Source organism: Rhinopithecus bieti, unplaced genomic scaffold (genome assembly GCF_001698545.2).
Source record: "Rhinopithecus bieti isolate Rb0 unplaced genomic scaffold, ASM169854v2 scaffold_8, whole genome shotgun sequence".
NCBI classification, from domain to species: domain Eukaryota; kingdom Metazoa; phylum Chordata; class Mammalia; order Primates; family Cercopithecidae; genus Rhinopithecus; species Rhinopithecus bieti.
In genome coordinates, this window is record NW_016803211.1 from 162742 (window position 1) to 182570 (window position 19829).

Consider the following 19829-nt stretch of genomic DNA (forward strand, 5'->3'; position numbering starts at 1 on the left):
GACTAGGAAAAACATTGATAGGTCACATTTTTAGATTTTATCTAATATTCCTATTCCTGTATAAGTCTTACATGCTCATTTTGAAAACATTGATCTGATTTTCCAAATAGAAGTTCTAATCAGCAAACAGCCAACTGACACAGAGGGGAGGCTGCAGAGGTTCTGCCTGGGGGTTTCCTGCAATGTAATGGTCCCGGGGCGCAGGTGGACCCATTTGCAGCCTGGTCAGCTCTCCCTAGAGCTTTGCGCTCACCCTGCCCTATTGCTGGCAAACGCTGAAAGGATGGGAGGAGAGGGGAGATGTGTGTTTTATATTGTTACTGCATATTGCAGTAACTTAAAATGAACAAAAATCTGGGACAACCATTCTGTGTTTATAGTTTTTTGACACCTTTAAACTTGTTTTTCTTCATTTTATACAGAACTCCATGTATTCCCTGACAGATTTGTGGTTTGTGTCAGTCAGCTTGCATTCAGTCGTGATCTTTTAGCTAATCAGAATGAAGATTTGGTGAGTATGAAAAAGTTCTACAAGTAAGTCTGCTTAAATGCTGAGTTACTGCAAAAAATAGAAAAAAAGAATTGTCTGCTGTTGTCATTCAGCTGATGAGCACCCAACGCATGTTTTAAGGGAACAAGAAGAGCCCTACCTGTTTTACATGGTTATATCAACTAATTTGTGCATTGTTCTTCTTTTCCTGAAGACCATTTTAATCAGCAGTACCTTTTCCATATCAATTGTAAGTGAGAAAGCAGCACATCACAGAAGCTGTGATGGTGCTTATGATAGTGTTTAAATGAAATAAAGAAAAGTCTTTACGTGAAATGAAGCGAAATCCACATGTTTCCACTGGAGGCTTTCATTGGGGTCAGTGGCTTTTAAATTTTATTCCATGGTGAATCACCGACATTTTCATGAGAACCAGTACTTTTCCCCAGTGTATTATTTCACAGCTGATAGGGTTCATTTTCTCTTTCTCTCTCTCTCTCTTTCTCTCTCTGTCTCTCTTTCTCTCTCTCTGTCTCCTTCTCTGTCTCCCTTTTCTCATGCTAAGTCTTGAGCTCCAACAGGGCCTGTTTCTGTTTAATTGGAGTTGTCTCTTCAAATAGATAAAGAAAACTGACTCAGAATTGCAGCTGACTGCTTTGTCTTTTAAACTGAACATGTACACTTGAGAATCTCCTCGTTGCATGTGTGTGTGTGTTTGCTGCAGCCACGGTCCAGTCTGCCTGACTTCTACACAGAGTTTTTTTTCATATTTTTGGATGTATGACTTGAATCTTTAACGAACAGGGACATATGACTTGAATCTTTAACAAACAGAAAAAAAAAAAAACCAGCAGACATTAACCGGGCCATGATGAATGACATGATTATTATGCTTCTAAAATAATTTATGGGAATATCAGATTACCCTTGATGTTTATTATTTTTTAATCCATATGAAATCTGAAATTTGGCCCACATCATCTAAAACCAGCTTATCTCATCTTAAATAAATACGTAAGAAGAGTGTTTCAGAGGCTACAAGGGTGAGTAGAGACCCAGGAAAAGTAAAGAGCAGAGAACTTGTATTTAAATTTAGATATCTGTGTTTGGTGCAGAGGAACGCTTCGCAACAGCCAGTGTGGTTCATATCTCCTCTTCTTCATCCATCAGTCAAACTCTTAAGAATACACATTAAATGAATGAGGCAAATTTGGTGAAAAGCAGTAAGTTTGTCCTTTGAAATATGTCCAGGATGTTGAGTTATCTTCGTAAACTAATAAATACTAAAGTGGCAGTGCCATTGGCATACATCTAAACTATAATATAGCTTAACTGATTCAGAGCAAGGAAGAAATTGATCTATGGTTTAAGAAAACAACAATTAACTGTTCCAGAAAGTATTATTACTTTCAAATGAAATACAGGAGAAATTAGATCTTCTATCTGATATGTAATATTAATACTTAGTATCTTAAATTATTAAGGAGGGATTAAAACATCTCAATACAAATGAAATATTATCCCCCTTAGGGGCCTTGGTATTTATACAGATGTAAGTTTTCTATAGCGGCTGTCATATAAATCCTATAATCTGGAGGACTTCCTAAACATTGAGATTTTTCATTCTGAAAATCTCACCAGTCTGAGCCTTTTACATGACTGAATTCAGTTTCTTTGTCTTTAAAAGGTTCTGATAACCAGCGATAACATGACCAGAGTTAACCATGTTAACTTATGAGGAAAATGCCATTTCCATCAAGAGGCTCGTTCCTTGTTTTGAGTGATTGTCTTTAGTTGTGGTCAGTTTCTGTCTCTTCAGTTGCTCATTTACTCCACCTCTGTCTCTTCACATACGCATTTTCCCAGCCACATATGTCAGCTGAAGCCTGGCACTTACTCAACAGCTTCATCTCCGGGCACAAGCTCTGTCCCTCTGCCTAGCCTGCTCACCTCTGCCACCTCCCCTCCTCACAAGCCTCCAGCCCACCACTTCCTCAGGCCTGTTGTTACTAGAAGCAATAAAAGACCCAGGTCAAGTAAAGGTCCCTCTCTCACAAATGGCCCATCAAGCCAACTACACCATCCTTCCACCAGAAGTGTCTTGTAGTTTAATTCTCATTGATATTTGACCTCTACAGAGTCTGCCTGTCTCAGCTATTTAAGGATCAATAAACAGCCCTTCCCTTCCAGAACTGCCTTCTGCCTGAGAGAAGGTATTCTTATCACTTGTTCTATACTTCAAATGCCCAAAGCCAGTGATGTCAGGCCCCTGTGAGTATTCCCTGGACTTCCTTCAAGCTTTGAATTCTTATATCACTTTACATGGATATTCACCAAAGGGCAGGAGCCATGTCATTTTCTCTTGATAGCGATTCTCAAGAACATCTGACTGGGCAAGGCTGGGAAAATTGGTACCCGCAGTAGCTATACTGGAGAGATTTCTTGGCAGTAAACTTCAGTTGTTTTTGTATAACTGTTGACTTAACTCACCCTTCTGCAGCCACAGAAGTGACAGGGGAGTGAACTAGTACTTGAGCAACAGCCTGGGTGCCTTACTCGTGCTGTAGCCTTGAGAGCACACTTTCCCTTTCCTTCATCTTTTTTTGGGGAGGGATTCTCAATGTCTAAGTGACAATTTGTTAGGAAATCTGGGAGCGTCTATTCAAAACTACTCTGTCAAGGGATTCTTTCAACCTGTAGACAAGGAAGCCAGCTGCACTTAGCTCTCCAGTTCTTAAAGGTAGTTGCACAAAAGAACTGCTGTTCCAGATCAGGCAGTACAAAGGGAGTAATCCCCCTCCTTTACGGAGCAGAGCGAATGCAGCCAAGCTGCCCCTAAGCACCGCGGCACCAGGGAGGTCTGTCCCTGCTGTCACTGTTGGCGTTTCTCTTGTCCACTCAGGGACTTTGATGCAGGGAGATCCTCTGTGTTGCAATAGCTCTGCACAGAGTGCCCATGTGCTAGGGATGTGGGAATTGTGATGTGTACTTTGGGAAGAAAGGGCATTATTATGAAATGAGTCATTGTATTTTTCTTACTAGAGTTTCTCATAAGAAATCTAAAAACTCTTGTAGCCTCCGTTTTGACCTATTACTAGATATAGAACTGGGGAGTCTTTTGAGAGTTTTACCTTTATTTGGTTTGTTTTTTCCTCACCTTTTTTTTCCTTAGAAATATGAAGAACATAAAGTGAATTTTGATTGCGCTCAGCTACATTCCATTCCAACAATATTTTCTTATTTACAAACCCAAGAGCCTATATGGAAACTGTTTTCTTTCTCAGATGTAAAGTCCTGGAGCCTTTGGGAAATTTAAAATTATTTATTATTTCTATTATTTCTTTGTTAAAGTTGTGTAAATAAGCATAGAACTCTGTATATATCTGGGACATTTCTGGGTCAGGACAAAGCTACTATTTCATTGTGTGTTAGTTACAGCCACTCCTTCTAGTCTCTGGAGATCAGCCTTCCCATCTGTTTTTACCATCACATTTTAACATAATTTGCTAAGTCCCAGCTCTATACTGGGAACTCTGGTAGGCACCAGGGAAACAAAGAAAAGTAAGAAAGCGCATTGGCCCTCAAGGAGCTTACAGTTTGGCAGATCAAGGCTGCTGAAGGATATCCTGGTGACCTAAAAATGTCATTCAAATAGAGCCTCCATTTTGTCTTAATATTTTTCCGCTCTGCACCTGTATCTTTAAGGGTTCCATTGGATCTCTTCTACTCTTCCTCAGAAGGAAAGTCCAAAATCCCCAGACCTACTTTTTTTTACTTTTAAACCGAAACTCTCAAAGTCTGTGATCCTTCTGGAAATTAAAAATGGTCTGTAGTGCTAGTACTACCTACAAGTGGATATCTACATTAAGATATTTGAGTTCTCTGCCTTATACTCTTTGAGTTGTGGTCAAGTTGTGAAATAGCTGTTAAGACTCTGCAGACGTAGGCCAGCCACACAAGGCTGGGTCCTCACTGTAGCATCATCTAAGGATTACTGGGGCATCCTGTCAAGAAATAATATTGAAGCACTAACTCAGCTACTTCTCTTAAGGCACACTACTGTTTAGTGGTAAAGAAGTCTTCTAGTTTTTGAATACAAAATAATAAACTACTGAAGGCTGAGTTGTTTTTAGCTTGGCTGTTATAGTTCTCAGCTGTGCATAACCCAGCCCTTTGTGGGCCATAGCCCTCCTGTCATTCAAGGGGGAGGGTATCAAATTATCTCAAAATCTTTTCTCACCTGGGATTTCTATTGGAGGAAGCAAATAAAACTGTAGCTAAATAAAAACTACAAAATAATTTTGCACAAAGAAGAAATTTTCTTGCAGATTTAAAAATTGTGATTAGCAAAACTTCCAGGGTAGTTATATTTGATCTTAAGAAAGATGTAAGTAGGAATGATAAGCTAACATTATAGGCCTTATGTTTTTAGAACAGAAGAAGTAAACTGCTTAACATTTGACTGTGCACTGTCGTTTGTACCCTCATGACAGAATCCTTTAACTTTCCTAAGAGAGCTTTTTCTTAAGTATAAATCAGATCATTCAAGAAAATAATTCTCTATTTTTGTGTTTAGAAAATGAAATAAGTAGGCCGGGCGCGGTGGCTCAAGCCTAGCCTAGTACCCTCCACGCACTTTGGACCGAGGCCGAGACGGAAACAAAACGCGACTCATGAGCGTCAGGAGCAAATCAAATAAACACTAAGAAAGACCCATCCTGAGGCTATACAGTGACAACCTTCGCTCTACCTACTAAAATACAAACAAAGCTAGGCACACCGGCGAACAACACAGGTGCTGCGCGGAAAAGCGCCTGTCACTCCACGCTAACAATCACGGAGAAGGCCTAGAAGGCAGACGCAGAATGGAGCAGTAAAACGAAACCCCCGAGCGCAAGGCCAGAGCTCTGCAGTGACGCTGAGATCCAGGTACCACTCTACTCCAGCCGGGCGACAGAGCCAGATTCCGTCTCAAAAAAAAAAAAAAAAACAACAAAAAGAAAATGAGCAATCATATCAGTACCAACCCGCTGCATGACACTCCATTTCCACCGGTCTAATTGCCACCAACCAAACCAACACCAACAGCCACCACAACCCCACCTACCGCACCATCGCATCCCTTCCCACCATCATTCACGAAGTTAAACTAAAAAAATTATTTTTCTTATTTTCATGCTTTTTTTATTTTTTTTATTTTTTTCGAGACAGAGTTTCGCTCTGTCGCCCAGGCTGGAGTGCAATGGCACGATCTTGACCCACTGCAAGCTGCGCCTCCTGGGTTCAGGTCATTCTCCTGCCTCAGCCTCCCGAGTAGCTAGGACTACAGGCTCCCGTGACCATGCCCGGCTAATTTTTTGTGTTTTTAGTAAAGACGGGGGTTCCACTGTGTTAGCCAGGATGGTCTCGATCTCCTGACCTCGTGATCTGCCCGCCTCGGCCTCTAAAAGTGCTGGGATTACAGGCGTGAGCCACTGGGCCCAGCCTTTGTTTTTCTTATTTCGAAACAACGCTAGCGGTGAATTGCATGGAAGACATTAACAAGAGATTCCTGTAGCACTAGGGAAAGTTCACTGAGTAGAGAGAGGCTGTTTTCATATTTCACATTTTCTACAATGTTATGAACTTAGATTTTACCTAACAATTGATGACCAATATTGTACATATTCATTGTACAAAAGTTTTTAATCCAAATATATATAAAGAAAATAAAAATTAGCCACAACTCTGAACGCAAAGTCTCTGCTAATGATCTGGATGGTATCTCTTCATACATCATACTTAATAAACTGAGATCTGTGTGTATGTGTTTTAACTAGGACTCTATTTGTTAATTTTGTGTTTCTGTCCATTTTTTTTTACTGATGATTTTGTATTTGACAAACTCTGCTACATGAAGTCTTCTTATCTAGTAAGGAAAGTAACTCTCAGTGAGTTTATCATTTTCCTTTCACTTGTATGTCAGTGCTATATGGTAGGATACATTGTTTATCCTGAGAATTGTGTTTTCTGTAATGATCTCTGCTTTTGATGATGTTGGTGTTAGGTTTTTCAAAATTAGATAAATATTTACTTATGTTTTCTTCTGATACTTTTTGGAACGTATTTTAGTTTATGATATGAGGTCCTTTTTATTCTGTGTAGTGACCAATATTATCCTAATTATGGTCTTTTGGTTTAAGGGACAGCCAAGCTCTGTCTGCCTCTGCCACACCGTCGGTGCACACCTGACAATGAGGCATCTGTAGGAAGTAGACTCTCCTTTGCCCCTTAGCAGCTGGATTTCGCCGATGCCACTAAGATATTTGGGTTCTCTGCCTTATGCTTCATTTAAGTTGTGGCCAAAATAGCCATCAAGGTTCTGCCGACCTGCATCAGCCACACAAGGCTAGTCCTCACTAGCATCATCTAAGCAGAAAGATTAGTGGGACATACTGCCAAGAGACAATATTTAAGCACTAAATAGAACACTTAAGTCACACTGTTGTTCAGTGTGAAAGAATTCTAATGGTGCTTGCCCCCTCCCAAGGCTGACTGCCCTGTCCTTTTCCAATCAGTTAAGGCGAAGGCTCAGGGTCAGAACATGTTCAACAGATAGCTAAGGAATAGATTAGGACCACACCCTCAGCAAGTGGCCTACGATGGGCTGTTGTCCTTGGATAGCTGCCATCCCCACCTGCCCTTATAGGGACTGGCAGAGGGATGACCCTCTGAAAATGCTGGTAGTGGGGGTGAAGATGTCCTCTGTTGGTTAGTTTTTCTAGACTAAGATGGAGAAAATAAGAAAAAAATATTTCTCAGGTGAGATCATTTTTTAAAAGATTGTCTTTTGCTTGTATATTACAGTAACCTGAGTTCTCTTTTGTTAATAGTGAAATTATTTTGTTCTCTTTTCTTAATAATGAAATCTTCCCAAATGTTTAGCCAGCAGTATTTGTGAAAAAGATGGTTTGTGCCTCCTCCCACCACTGCCATCCCTGCAAGGGAACCTGCCCTTTACTGAAGTAGAATAGGATAGGTTAAATGAATGAGGATCGTTAGATAGGATAAGTTGGAATAGGATATATCTTAGTCCCCAATCCTTTATGATTTTTTGCTCATAGAGTGTCTTTGCATGTGCTGAGGCCCATAGTCTCCATTGATGATCCCTTTACATGATAGATTTGATTAGGAAAAATGTGGTGGGGAATAGAACAACTGGAAAAGGGATTTGAGTTAAAATGTAAAGAGCTGGCTTTGACCACTGCCTCTCCCCTTACTCACTGATGACCTTAGACAAGTAATCTGGCTTCGCGGGAGCACTAATCACCTAACTGGTTAAGCAAAGGTAAACATGATGCCTTCTGTACAGTGTTCTCAAGTTTTCCTAAAAAGCAAGTGAAATAATGAATATTAAAATGTCATAGAAAGTCTAAGGCACTATACAGTGTTAATTTTTATCAGCATCATTTCCTTTCTTCTCTGAAGAAGTCTTCATTTAAATGCAGTTAACACCTCATTAACAGACTGCTATACAATCTTCTCCTTCCTGCTTGAAAGGAGAAAAATACCTGACACTGTCCATCTGCTTATATTATTAATATTTTCCCAGGAAACTCGGCTCCCTAATTATTTTCTCCACTTGCCAGCTCAACAGCTATAAAAACTGAAGTACCAGAGAGTTAAGTGATAAACCCCCATTTAGCCAGCCAGTCAGTGGTGGGGAAAGAGACACACTAAAGGCAAAAACTTATGACCTTCAGTGGGAGCTCTGTTAACCAACATCCAGAGGAGGAAGAATAGGAGGAGGAGGAGCAGCAGCGACCACCCAGCTAAACACCTTCAATTTCCATTAGCTGCAGACTCACATTGAGATACGGCTTTGGAGGAAGGACCCAGTCACCTCTCTAAAGTACATAGGAATCAAGAGACAGCAGACTTCTCAGGCTTGAATTCCTAAAAGCACATCTTCATCAGAACACCCACAGTTATAGCACAGAGAGTTCATTAGTAAGCAGATGATTTAGAATTCAGTACTCATTTTCCCAAGGAAACAGTGTCATAACTGGGGATGAGGTTCCCAGACTAGTTCACAAAAGCTGTTACTATCATGAGCTCTGAGTCTTGGAAAGAGGAGGCCTTAGTATCTGTGTCCCAGGGAAATGGCAAGAGCTATTCCTTCCACATCCCTGGGCAGAAGGCCAGCTCAGAGCAGGATTTTGAAATGAGACAATCATCTGTGGTGTGTTCTCTCTAGCTCTTAGGCCCTTTTCCCATCAGTGCCCAGGACTGCTGTGGGCTCCCTTTTGGTTAGCCCTACTCCCTACGCAGCTGGACTTCATGTTTACCCACCTCTCTCCACCACATCCCTGTTCAGGCCCATGTGCTCAGTCAGGTGAGATGTTAGGAAAGACATTATCCTTCTTTCATCATCCCTAAAGAGGGCTGTCTGCCTTCCCTCAGGTGTTGGCACTTTTCAACTGCAAGCCTTTGTCAAAGAAGGCATTTTTTTTTAACAAGAAGACCTCCTAAAGTGGCCCAACTCTGCCTGGGGTAATTCCTATTATATTTTCTCTATTTTTTACAGATGTTTCCCTTCTACTTTTAAACTGGGGTTACTAGCCTATGATTCATGAATTCCTTAAAATTAAAAAAAAAAGTGTATTTTTTTTTTTCTGGTCAAAGTTAAATAGCTTCCATCCAATTCTCAGAACAGTTGATAAGCCTCACAATGTCAAGTGTTGGCCCACACCCATAAATTCTTCAAAATGTCCAAGTCTGTCACCAAGTTTGTCACTTGTTTGGCACCAGAGAGTCGAGTATAGAGTCTAAGGTTGGTCAGGATATATTTTTAGGTTCTTGAGGGTAGGTGAATGTAAACTGGAAAATCCCTGTGAAATGCATACTTCCTGCAAAATAACTTCCTTGATTATTTTTACCGATTTCATGTTTAGGGTGATACTGTTTGCAACCACTTGTGGGTGCTTCCCCAAGTCTGCACAAGAGCTTCATTGGCATCAATTCAGAAGAAAAGAAAACTTTTAAAAAATGATTTTAAAGAGAAAATGAGAGTATTCACTACTAACCCAAGTGGCAGCATTATCAGCAGCCCTGGCTCTACTTCCCCTTAGAGACTCGCCCTTTTCATGGGAAGGCAGAGAAGTGAAGTCCTCAGAGGACAGACTCAGGGCCAGACACGTGTGGAATGAAGGCTTACCCCTCACTGTGGGAACTGGGCAGATGGCTTGGCCACACAGAGCATCAATTTCCTCAAGTCTGAAATGGGGAAGGTCATGTCTGCTTCGTGCACATCTCATGTGGACTCACATACCAGGTGCCAGCCCCTGTGCCAAGTATTTTGCCTTTGGTCTCAGAACAAATGTCCATCATCATTGTCATCTTTAGAGAAAAACAGCTTCAGTCCCAGTGGAATTCATACGATGCCATTTTTCATTTCACCTCCTGTTTGCTTCAGTTCCCTTGAGTCAATACACACATACTTGTGTGTTTCCATCCTTTCTTTTAATTGTTCATTGTGACTGTCCCACCTGTTTTGCCCTTTTTACTTCGTTATTATCAAAAAATTTTAAAAGTATTATAAGTGAAATTTAGGAAAGAGAGACTTCTCCCTCATCTTAAAGACAGGTGGCTTCTGCGTGGCCATGTTGCCTTGTGGTCTGAGATTGTGGTCATTGTCATTCATGCTCTGTTTGGGCTGCTTTTCTGTAACTAACTGAGCCTTTCGTATGTGTCACATTTCACATTGCCGATGCTCCTGAAAATCATGTGGTGTCCACTAAAGTATGGTTGTAACGTTTCTTTTTGCCTTGTTATAAATTAAAATAGTTCCAGTTTCATACTTTGACGCTGTTATATGCCCCCCAAATAAGCTGATAATATATTATACTTTTAATCTGTTTTTATTGTTGGCAAAAGGTTTTAATTATTTGCAGAAGGCTGACGCATACAATAACCTATTCAGTGCAACAAACCTGAGAAGAGATTGTATCAGTCTTGAACCTTTTCATTTTCAAGAGACCGAAAGGTCAACTCAAAGCAGCTTAGCAAAAAAAGGGAAGGTTTTTGTCTCATGCCCCTGAAAAGTCCAGACTTTAGGTACAGCTTGATCAGAGACACAAAGAATATCGTTAAGTCTCCATTTCTCACCATCTTTGGCTCCAGATTCCACTGTGTTGGCTTCACTCTCTGCTTATGTGTGGTGGTTGATCCCGGCAGTCTCAGGTCTGTTTCCTTCCAGTGGGAGGAGGTGAGGCCTCTTGCCAGGACAGCTGTGGCTGATGCATCTGTTTGAGGCTTGTGAATTCAGTAGTTTGATTGGCCTGAGCCATAGGCTCATTTCTGGAGTCAGGTATGGAAACAAGATCTCTCGAAATGCATGAATATGTATGGAGGTTGAAGATGTGATTTTCCAGAACAAAATCTGAGCATTGCTTCCAGGAACTGAATGAGTATCCACTATAGAGGTATTATTATCATCTCTCTTTTTATAGATGAAGAAACTGGTGCTCAGAGAATATGTCAGCTGTCCAAATATCACAGTCAGGTAGTGACCAAGAGGTGACTGGAGCCAAAGTGCTCTTCTCTTTCTGTAAGTCCATATCTAACTATGATGGTAAATGATACTGCAGTCATTGGGCAAAGTGAAGACAGTACTACTGCACAGAGAGCAGGCTTCCTAGACTCATTTCTGCCCCTGACTATATGCATGGCCTCAGTTTTTGTGGGTCTCATTCTTCTCATCCATCACATAGTGACAATACCTGCCCTGATGAATACTCCTTGGGGCCCAGATGAGATGTTGGGGAAAGGACTTTGAGAATCACATGATTTCTTCATGAATACAAGGCATTCTTGCCTTCTCTCCAGCCCCATATGGTTTGTGAAGGCATCAGCTTTGAAAATGCATTCAACACTCTCCAGTTTCCAAAGTTACTTCATACACCTCACAGCATTTAAATTTCCCAAACAATCCTGAAAGGTAGATGAGAAACCAACCATCAAGGGGTTGAGAAGCTGGCCCTGGGACAAGTCAACAATGAACATGAGACCTTAGACTCCACTCCCTCTCACCTCTGTGCTGGGACTTGTGTGCCTGGAGCCTCTCCCTGATTCCATTAACTCTGGGTGTATCATTCTCAGCAGATGTGATTAGGAGGAATCGAAAAGCAGTAACATTTTGAATATGCCCTAAGAGTATGTTTTCTAATATTCTACTGTGAATTGCCTACTTTTAAAATCTTCTGGTTGGGTTATTAATTATTATTATTGAGATGGAGTTTCGCTTTTGTTGCCCATGCTGGAGTGCAGTGGCGTGATCTCGGCTCACCACAACCTCCGTCTCCCAGGTTCAAGCGATTCTCCTGCCTCCCGAGTAGCTGGGATCATAGGCATGCCCCTCCACTCCCAGCTAATTTTCGTGTTTTTAGTAGTGACAGGATTTCACCATGTTAGTCAGGCTGGTCTCGAACTCCTGACCTCAGGTGATCCACCCTCATCGGCCTCCCAAAGTGCTGGGATTACAGGCATGAGCCACCATCCCTGGCTAATTTTCGAGTTTTTAGTAGCGGCGGAGTTTCACCATGTTAGTCAGGCTGGTCTCGAACTCCTACCTCAGGTGATCCACCCACATTGGCCTCCCAAAGTGCTGGGATTACAGATGTGAGCCACCGCACCCGGCCATTAATTATTTTCATTTGGGGTTAAATGTAACAGAATCGGAAGAAACTCATGTACATAACCATGAGAAAAACAGATCCAACTCTCAAAAGATGAAGACTGAGAATTCATGAAGTCCTACCTTGAGAACAATTTTAATGACATTGAATAGCTTTTTTTCATCCCGTTATTGCCTCCACATGATGTTTTACAATCCTAAAAACAAGAGTTTGGTGGGATGGCTTCTGCCATATGCTTCCAGTATGGCTATGAAGGGTACCAGGAGGGTCATACGGGATGGGCCATGTGGTCAGGATGAGCTGGGATTGGCTGGTACACCCCAAGAACTCTTGGAGTGACAGTAGCCTAATGCCATGGCCCCAAAGATCTGCCCCCATAAACTCCAACCTCAACTAATATTATTGTCTTAGAGCCTTCAGCCAGTTGCTGGAGAGCTGGCTGCAAGTCATTCCCAACATAGGCCATGTTTGTCAGATGGGTAGTGGTGTTACCATCCCATGCTGTGTGTCCATGTCACACCAGTTTCTAGCCAGCAGCATCTGACCCTGGGGTGTGGTATTAATATCTGCCTCACCAAGCTGTATTGAGGATGACAGTGGTGGGTGCCCCCACTTCTCTGCTCCCCCTTACTGCAAAATTCTTCCAAAGTGATGTTGTCTAGACCTGTGCTGGCCAGTACTTGTAGCCACTGGCTACATTTGACTATGGAGTATTTAAAATATGACAAGTCAGAAATAATGTAATCTAAGTATAACGTGCACACCAGACTTCGCACACTTAGTATGTAAAACATCTGAATTTTTTTACATTGATTACTTGTTATAATATTTTATATTATGTTAAATATATATTATTGAAATGTAATTTCACCTTTAAAAGTGTCCTTTTACTTTTTTAATGGGTCTGTAGAAAATTTCAAGTTGCTTGTACAGTTCACATTCTGTTTCTCCTTGGGAGTTCTGGTCTCCAGTCTGTCTCCATACTGGAGAAGTGCCAATGCAGCCACTTGCACTTCTCCCTTGACCCCATCTCAGGTAGGCTTGGATCCCAGCACTTCACCAAAAACAGCTTATGTCAAAGTCACCTTCCTTCCAGTGATTAGTTTTCACTCATAACCGGTCGGCAGTGTTCCAAACAGTTGTCACTTTCATTAGCATTTTGTTCTTCACTTCTGTGTCACTCCCTCTTGCCTCCATGTCACTCTCTCTTGCCTCCAGGAGCATTGTACTGTCTTGATTTTTCTCCTCCTCACTGGTGCTTCCCTCATAGTCTGTTTTCCTGAATCCTCCTCATGTTCTCAACTTCTTTTACTCATCTAAAATCATTTCCAAAATCTGACTGACTCTGAGGACTTTGTGTCTGCAGCTCAGACCTCCCTCTGCTGGAAACCTGTATCTTACCTGCCTGCTTAGCACCTCCATTTAGATATCCAGGAGGACTCTTACACTATCTTAGTCCATTAGTGTTGCTGTAACACAATGCCCGAGACTGGTAACTTATAAAGAACAGAAATTTATTATTATTCTCAAGGCTGAGAAGTCTAGGATCGAGTCACCAGCAGGTTGGGGTCTGGTGAGGGGCTAGTCTCTGCCTCCAAGATGATGTCTCATTGCTGTATGCTCCGGAAAGGAGGAGCAGTGTCCCCACAAGGTAGAAGGAAAGTAGTTCCAGCTCCTTCCTTCAAGCCTTTTATAAAGACACCTAATCCCATTCATGAGGGTGGAGCCCTCATGGCCTAATTACATCTTCAAGGCCCCACCTCTTAATACCATCACATTGGGAAAAAAAAAAAAAAAAAAAAAATACCATCACATTGGCAGCACCTGAATTTTGGAGGGGACAGAATCATACCGTAGCAACGCCTAAAACTGATTTCTTGGTCTTATGCCCCAAGCCTGACCCTAAATTTACTATGTTTTCTGCATTGGTAAAGGCCAACTTCCTTCATCCAGTTATTTAAACCAAAGATTGTGGAGTCACCAATGACTTTTCTTTCTCCCACTCTCTATATCCAGTCCATCAGCACATTTTTGTTGGGTCTCCCATCAAATTATATTTCCAGTCTAACCACTGCTCCCCAAAGAAGCAGGCTCTTCTCCAGGACCCATCGCCTCTGAATGAATCAATCATTGCCAAGGCCTCATCACTAGTCTTCCTCCTCGTAACCTTGTCCCTCTATAATGCCTAAGGTATTCCTTTTAAAATGTCAAGCCCCTTTTCTTCTAGGAAGCTTCCATGGGCGTATCATCTTCCTCACAATAAAACATGCCATCCTTACAAAAGTCACACAAGATCTGCCTTTTCACCACCAGTGCACACACACACCCCTCTTTCCTGCTTCCTGACCTCTTCCCCTGGTTTACTCTCCAGAGTCTGTACCTTCCAGGCATACTCTGTGTTCACTTGGTGTTCACTCTTCCCCCTGCCCAAAATGCTCTTCCCCATCTGCTCCTGTGGCTCACTCAGGTCTCAGTGTAAAGCCCACCTTGTTACCTACCACGGCCTTCCCTGACCGCCGTATCTAAAATAGCACCCCATGGCTCTTTAGATGTTTATTTCTCCTCATAACATCATCACCACCTGACACATGTTTATTTGTTTGTTTGTTGTCTTCTCTGTTGAGACAGGGGCTCTGTGAAAGCAAGGTCCTTTCCCTCAAGGGCCTCAAGCATTGCCAGGTACAGAGTTCAGTATTGCCTGATTGGATTATTCTGTGGGATTCTGCTCAGTTATCAATTCTGTGTGCCCTTAGGGCAGAAGTTCAGGAATTCTGCTGAGTATCAGAATCACTGAGGGGCTTGCCCAAAATATACATGCCCTGACGCTGCTTCCTAGAGATCCAAATTCTGGGGTGGAACCTAAAACATTTTTTAACACACTCCCCACATGATTTTGATGCATGGGATAAACGGACCACACTTTGCAAAAGGCTGTCTCATTGTACCAGTTTGTATTATCTGTTGCTCTGCCTTGCTGAGTATTGTGTTATGTATATTGGCAGTTTTTGAATCACCTTGGAACCTAAATATAGATGCCCTCGCCCCACCCCAGATCTCATGAATCAGAACTTCCAGGGAGGGGTCTTGGGAATCTCCATTTTCAAAAGACTCGTTCTGTGCCTCTGATGCAGCCAGTCTTCCCACTGGCCTGCAGGAGCCCCTCCTATGCTTTATAGACTGCATGAGGAGGTTGGAAGCTCAAGAGCAGGTGTTTTCTCTGCCATTTTAAGCCAACTTCTCTCCCTATCTCCCATTAATCCAACAGTGTTCTGTTCAAAACTAGTTTTTAGTGAGTCACTGTGGGGTGACTCCTTGGTTTATCCACAGTTTCAATGTGCTTTTGGGACTTAAACATTACCTGTTGCCCAGTATTTCTTTTTTCTTTTTCTTTCTTTTTTTTTTTTAAAGACAAAGTCTTACTCTGTTACCTAAGCTGGAATGCAGTGCCACAGTCATGGCTTACTGCAGCCTTGATCTCCTGGGCTCAAGCGATCCTCCCACCTCAGCCTGCTCAATAGCTGGGACTATAAGTGCGCACCACCACGCCTGGCTAATTTTTTGTAGAGATGAGGTCTCACTCTGTTGCCTAGGCTGGTCTTGAACTCCTGAGCTCAAGCTATCCTCCCACCTTGGCCTCCCAAAGTGCTGGGATTACAAGCATGAACCACTGCACCCAGCCCAGTATTTCTAACTGCATCTCAAATCAGCCTGTTCTCTGATTAGAGGCAAGAAGGATATCTTAGTCACCTAGCTCATCCTGGTGGGGACTCTCTTTGCAGTCCTTTCTATCCTGGAATTTAAAATGTGTTTCCCAGGTCAGCCCATACAGGAATACGGTAATATCACCCATCATCATACTCAAACATTCATCTGTTCAGCCTTCCCCTTGGTTCTGTACTGGGACATGTGTGTTCACTGTCTTCATCCTTGGGGTGGTGGTCTCCAGAATACCCCCAAAGATGGAGAAAAGTCCTGATCCCTTGCCCTGTGGCCTGCATAGGCTGCTTAGGTTGTTTGAAGGAGGGTATCTCCCTAGAGGCCAGGGCTTTGCCCTATTTCTGTTTGGTTTTGCCCTGGAACTATGTACTGACATTCTTTATAGAGAGAAACTTTTGAATCAAAACTCTTCAAAGTATAACCTAAAAGTAAAACAAAATAGGAGGTAGGGTGGGGATGAGGCAGATGACTGGGAAGGAGTATACCAAGGAATGATATTTGTGGAATATCTGAGTCCATGGGGACTCAGAATGTCCTCATTCTGGACTTTGGATGACCAACTCTTTGGTAGTCTCTTTGAATATGTTGGGTTTATCTTCATTCTTTACAAGAGCTGATGGGATAATTATTCATGGCAGAATCTGAAAAGTAGTAGGGTCATCCTGTAAGCCCAGAAGGCACTTGTAACCCCTCTTAGCACACATTATATATCTGCATCTTGGCGTTGTGCCTCCGGATAAGCCTCAGATTGCATTTTGATGCCAGATGTGAGAAGCCATTAGTAATCAGGACGACTCCCTTTAGGAAATCCTGTTCCCAGGTGATAGCTGCTTCCTAAGGAATACTTGTTTGGGGGCTGGGGAGAGTGGCACCGGAGGCTTTGATTTAGAGACAAAGGGGAGTGAATTGACCCTAGAAATGTTAGAGTAAGAGATTTCTAATGAGACCTGACAGCTCAGGGGCTGAAGAGGGAGTCTAATCTTTTTTTTCCTGCCCACCCAGTCTTCATACAAATGTAAATATGCCTCCTTCAACAAATTGCCAAATGTGGTTTTAATTTGTAAGCAGGAGACCCCGCCTTGCCTTTCTCTTTCTTTTTCTTTTCTCTCTCTTTTTTTTTTTTTTTTTTTTTATGAAAACTAAGTCACAGATTTTACACTTTTGAACAGGACATTTCCTCCTGTCACTCTGTCACCTTTTCTGTTGTCCCATTTCTTCCAAGGACATTTTCCCTCATTGTTGTCAGGAATTTGGGATGAGAGCCGACTGCTCTGCTTCTTAAAGGAGTTTTGAAGTTCCCATAGGAAATGCATAGTGCTCTTTAAACTGAATTTTAAAATAAATAAATAAAGGCAGTGATTGAATTTAATATGAGATTTGAAGAGAGTGTCACTATCGCAGCATAATACTTTATGTGGCATATGCAGTATTCATTGTTGTTATTTATGACCCTGTCTGCCTTGCATTGTGGATTTCTTCCAGCCTTGGGGAATTTACATCATTCCTAATAGCAAAAGGCTTTCTGGTTCCCACAGAGTTGTTCAAAGCCTGACTCATGCTCCTTATGTTAATTGTTCAGCTCTGAAAATACAGCACTTACAGGGTGTGGTTGTAAGGGGAGAATCTACTGTACTTATAGGGCATGTTTAGAAGTGTTTCACACGTAAATCTCGATTCCTCTCTCTCTCTCTCTCTCTCTCTCTCTTTCTCTCTCTCTCTCTCTCTCATTTGAATTTTAAGATGTCACTCATTTTGGCCAACTAGTAAGTCTTAGAAAAAAAAAAAGGGGGGGGAATATAATCCAATAAAACATAGAATATTCTGTTCATTAGCTTAAAACTCATTTGGGTTATAACCAGATATGACTTTGAGTGACACTGGCCCAGGTCTGAGATGGATAGGCACAACTGAAGAGCATGAAGAGCCCATCCTCAGTGGTGCAGGGCAGTGATTAGGCAAAGCACATCCCCTCAGCCTGTAGGATAACCAGGCATGGTACTCATGGCTGCCACCCACCAGGTGCTCTGGGGCTGTCACTGCTAATTCCAGTGTAGGTCTAAAGCAAGGACCTACTGACACTTTACTAAAGCTGTTTCTGGTGGTAGCAACATTTTTTTGGAATTCGATGGGGAAGAATACTTAGTGTCTCAGAAAATGAGAGGAGTTAACCCTCTTCTGGATTATGTACTTGATAACCAAAAGGAGCAGAGATTCCAAAACTATGAAATGGGTTAATGTTGGCAAGGTAGGTAGGCTTTTACATTTTCTAATTACCTCCTTATGATGCTTCCATGGGAACACAAAAGGCTAGATAGACAGATAATCTATGCATTATATAAAACCAGAGTGGTGGTTAGTATAAGGAAAAAAGTCCTGAATTTTTTAGTAGCCAAGAATCACAAACTCCAGTTTTCAAAATACCAATATTAAAAGATTTGACTTTTGCTGTGGTCTTGGGTGTTACAACATTTTTTTTTTTTTTAGACGGAGTCTCACCCTGTCACCCAGGCTGGAGTGCAGTGGCGCCATCTCAGCTCACTGCAAGCTCCGCCTTCTGGGTTCATGCCATTCTCCTGCCTCAGCCTCCTGAGTAGCTGGGACTACAGGTGCCCACCACCACGCCTGGATAATTTTTTTTGTATTTTTAGTAGAGACGGGGTTTCACCATGTTAGCCAGGATGGTCTCAATCTCCTGACCTCGTGATCCACCCTCCTTGGCCTCCCAAAGTGCTGGGATAACAGGCCTGAGCCACCACGCCCGGCCACAAAATATTCTTTATTTTTGCAGATAGAGAAAATATGAGGAATTCTTAGGATGGTAAGGGTGTAGACCACTGTGTCACCAGGTCTTGCTGGAAGAACAGAGCTCACAGGCACGCTGCCCCGCACAGTAGGATTCTGGGGCTTTTGTCACAGCCTGAGCCTCACAGTTACCAGATATTGGCCAAGACTTCCCAGATGGTTTAGAATCAGCATTCTTTGCCTTACAGTTTTGTATGTTTATGGCACATATTAATGTTTGAAATGTGGACTGGGAGTCTAAAAGAAGTTACAATTAACCATAAAGTTCTAGGTATAAAAGGTTAAAATAGCTTACCACTGAGCAGTTTCATTCAGTCTTTACAAAAATAAATGTGTTCATTGGGGCATTCAGAGTGTAACTGTTTTCTCTCATGTTCAGCTAATAGATTTCTGGTTGAACCTTTGTTATCTTTTGGAGTAGACAGAAAGAGTTCTCCATGGAGTGTCTGATTACTTTGCTGAGTGTGCAGAGAGTTCACTTCCTCCCAGTGCAAAGCTCCGGAGAAATGCTCTGAAAGAAATGTAGGTGCAACGTGTTTCCTTTTTCTCATTTTTGACTGCCTCTATGTATGGATAGATAACATGAAGTCCAGAATGAAACAGAGTGCCTGGAACTGAAGCACAAACTCCCCTCCATCATGTACTTGCTCTCCCCTCCCTCCTGACTCTCTTGCTTTCTGGACAATAGGAATAGAGTCCTTGCTTCACAGGTGTGTTGCAAGGAGTAATTAATGACACGTTCTTTGAAGATGAAAAGCACCTGTTGGTGGTGTGTTTCATACCACTTTCAGAGGGACTACAGACAGATCTAAAAAATACATTCCTTTCCTAAGATCCTTGTTCCGACTTTAATATAATTACAATAATCCTCATGCTCCTGGTGTCAACAGTAAGAACATGAATATTATATGTATTTGTTTTCACACTGAAGCTAGCCAAAATAAATATTTCAGCTTTCAATGTTTTGGTGGTTGAGGAAATTTCTTGCCATTCACAAACCTGTAAATATATGCTGAAGTTAAGATCTGTAGTCTCTAATTCTCCCTGTGCAACTTCTATCCCGCCCCTCAAAGTTCATTTTATCATCAGAGTGAAGTTACATTGTCTGTTGTGCATGCCGTTAGAAGCAAAGGGCTTATATACAG

General features: G+C 42.0%; 1 protein-coding gene across 1 annotated transcript in view; it reads left to right on the forward strand.

Moving 5' to 3' along the window:
• Positions 1 to 19829, forward strand: part of SLX4IP (SLX4 interacting protein) — a 180464-nt gene that overhangs the window by 155001 nt on the left and 5634 nt on the right. Inside the window, exons 5-6 of the mRNA XM_017869179.1 lie at positions 423 to 511; positions 19106 to 19206. Coding sequence (XP_017724668.1) covers positions 423 to 511; positions 19106 to 19206 — 190 coding nt within the window. The remainder of the gene's footprint in view (positions 1 to 422; positions 512 to 19105; positions 19207 to 19829) is intronic.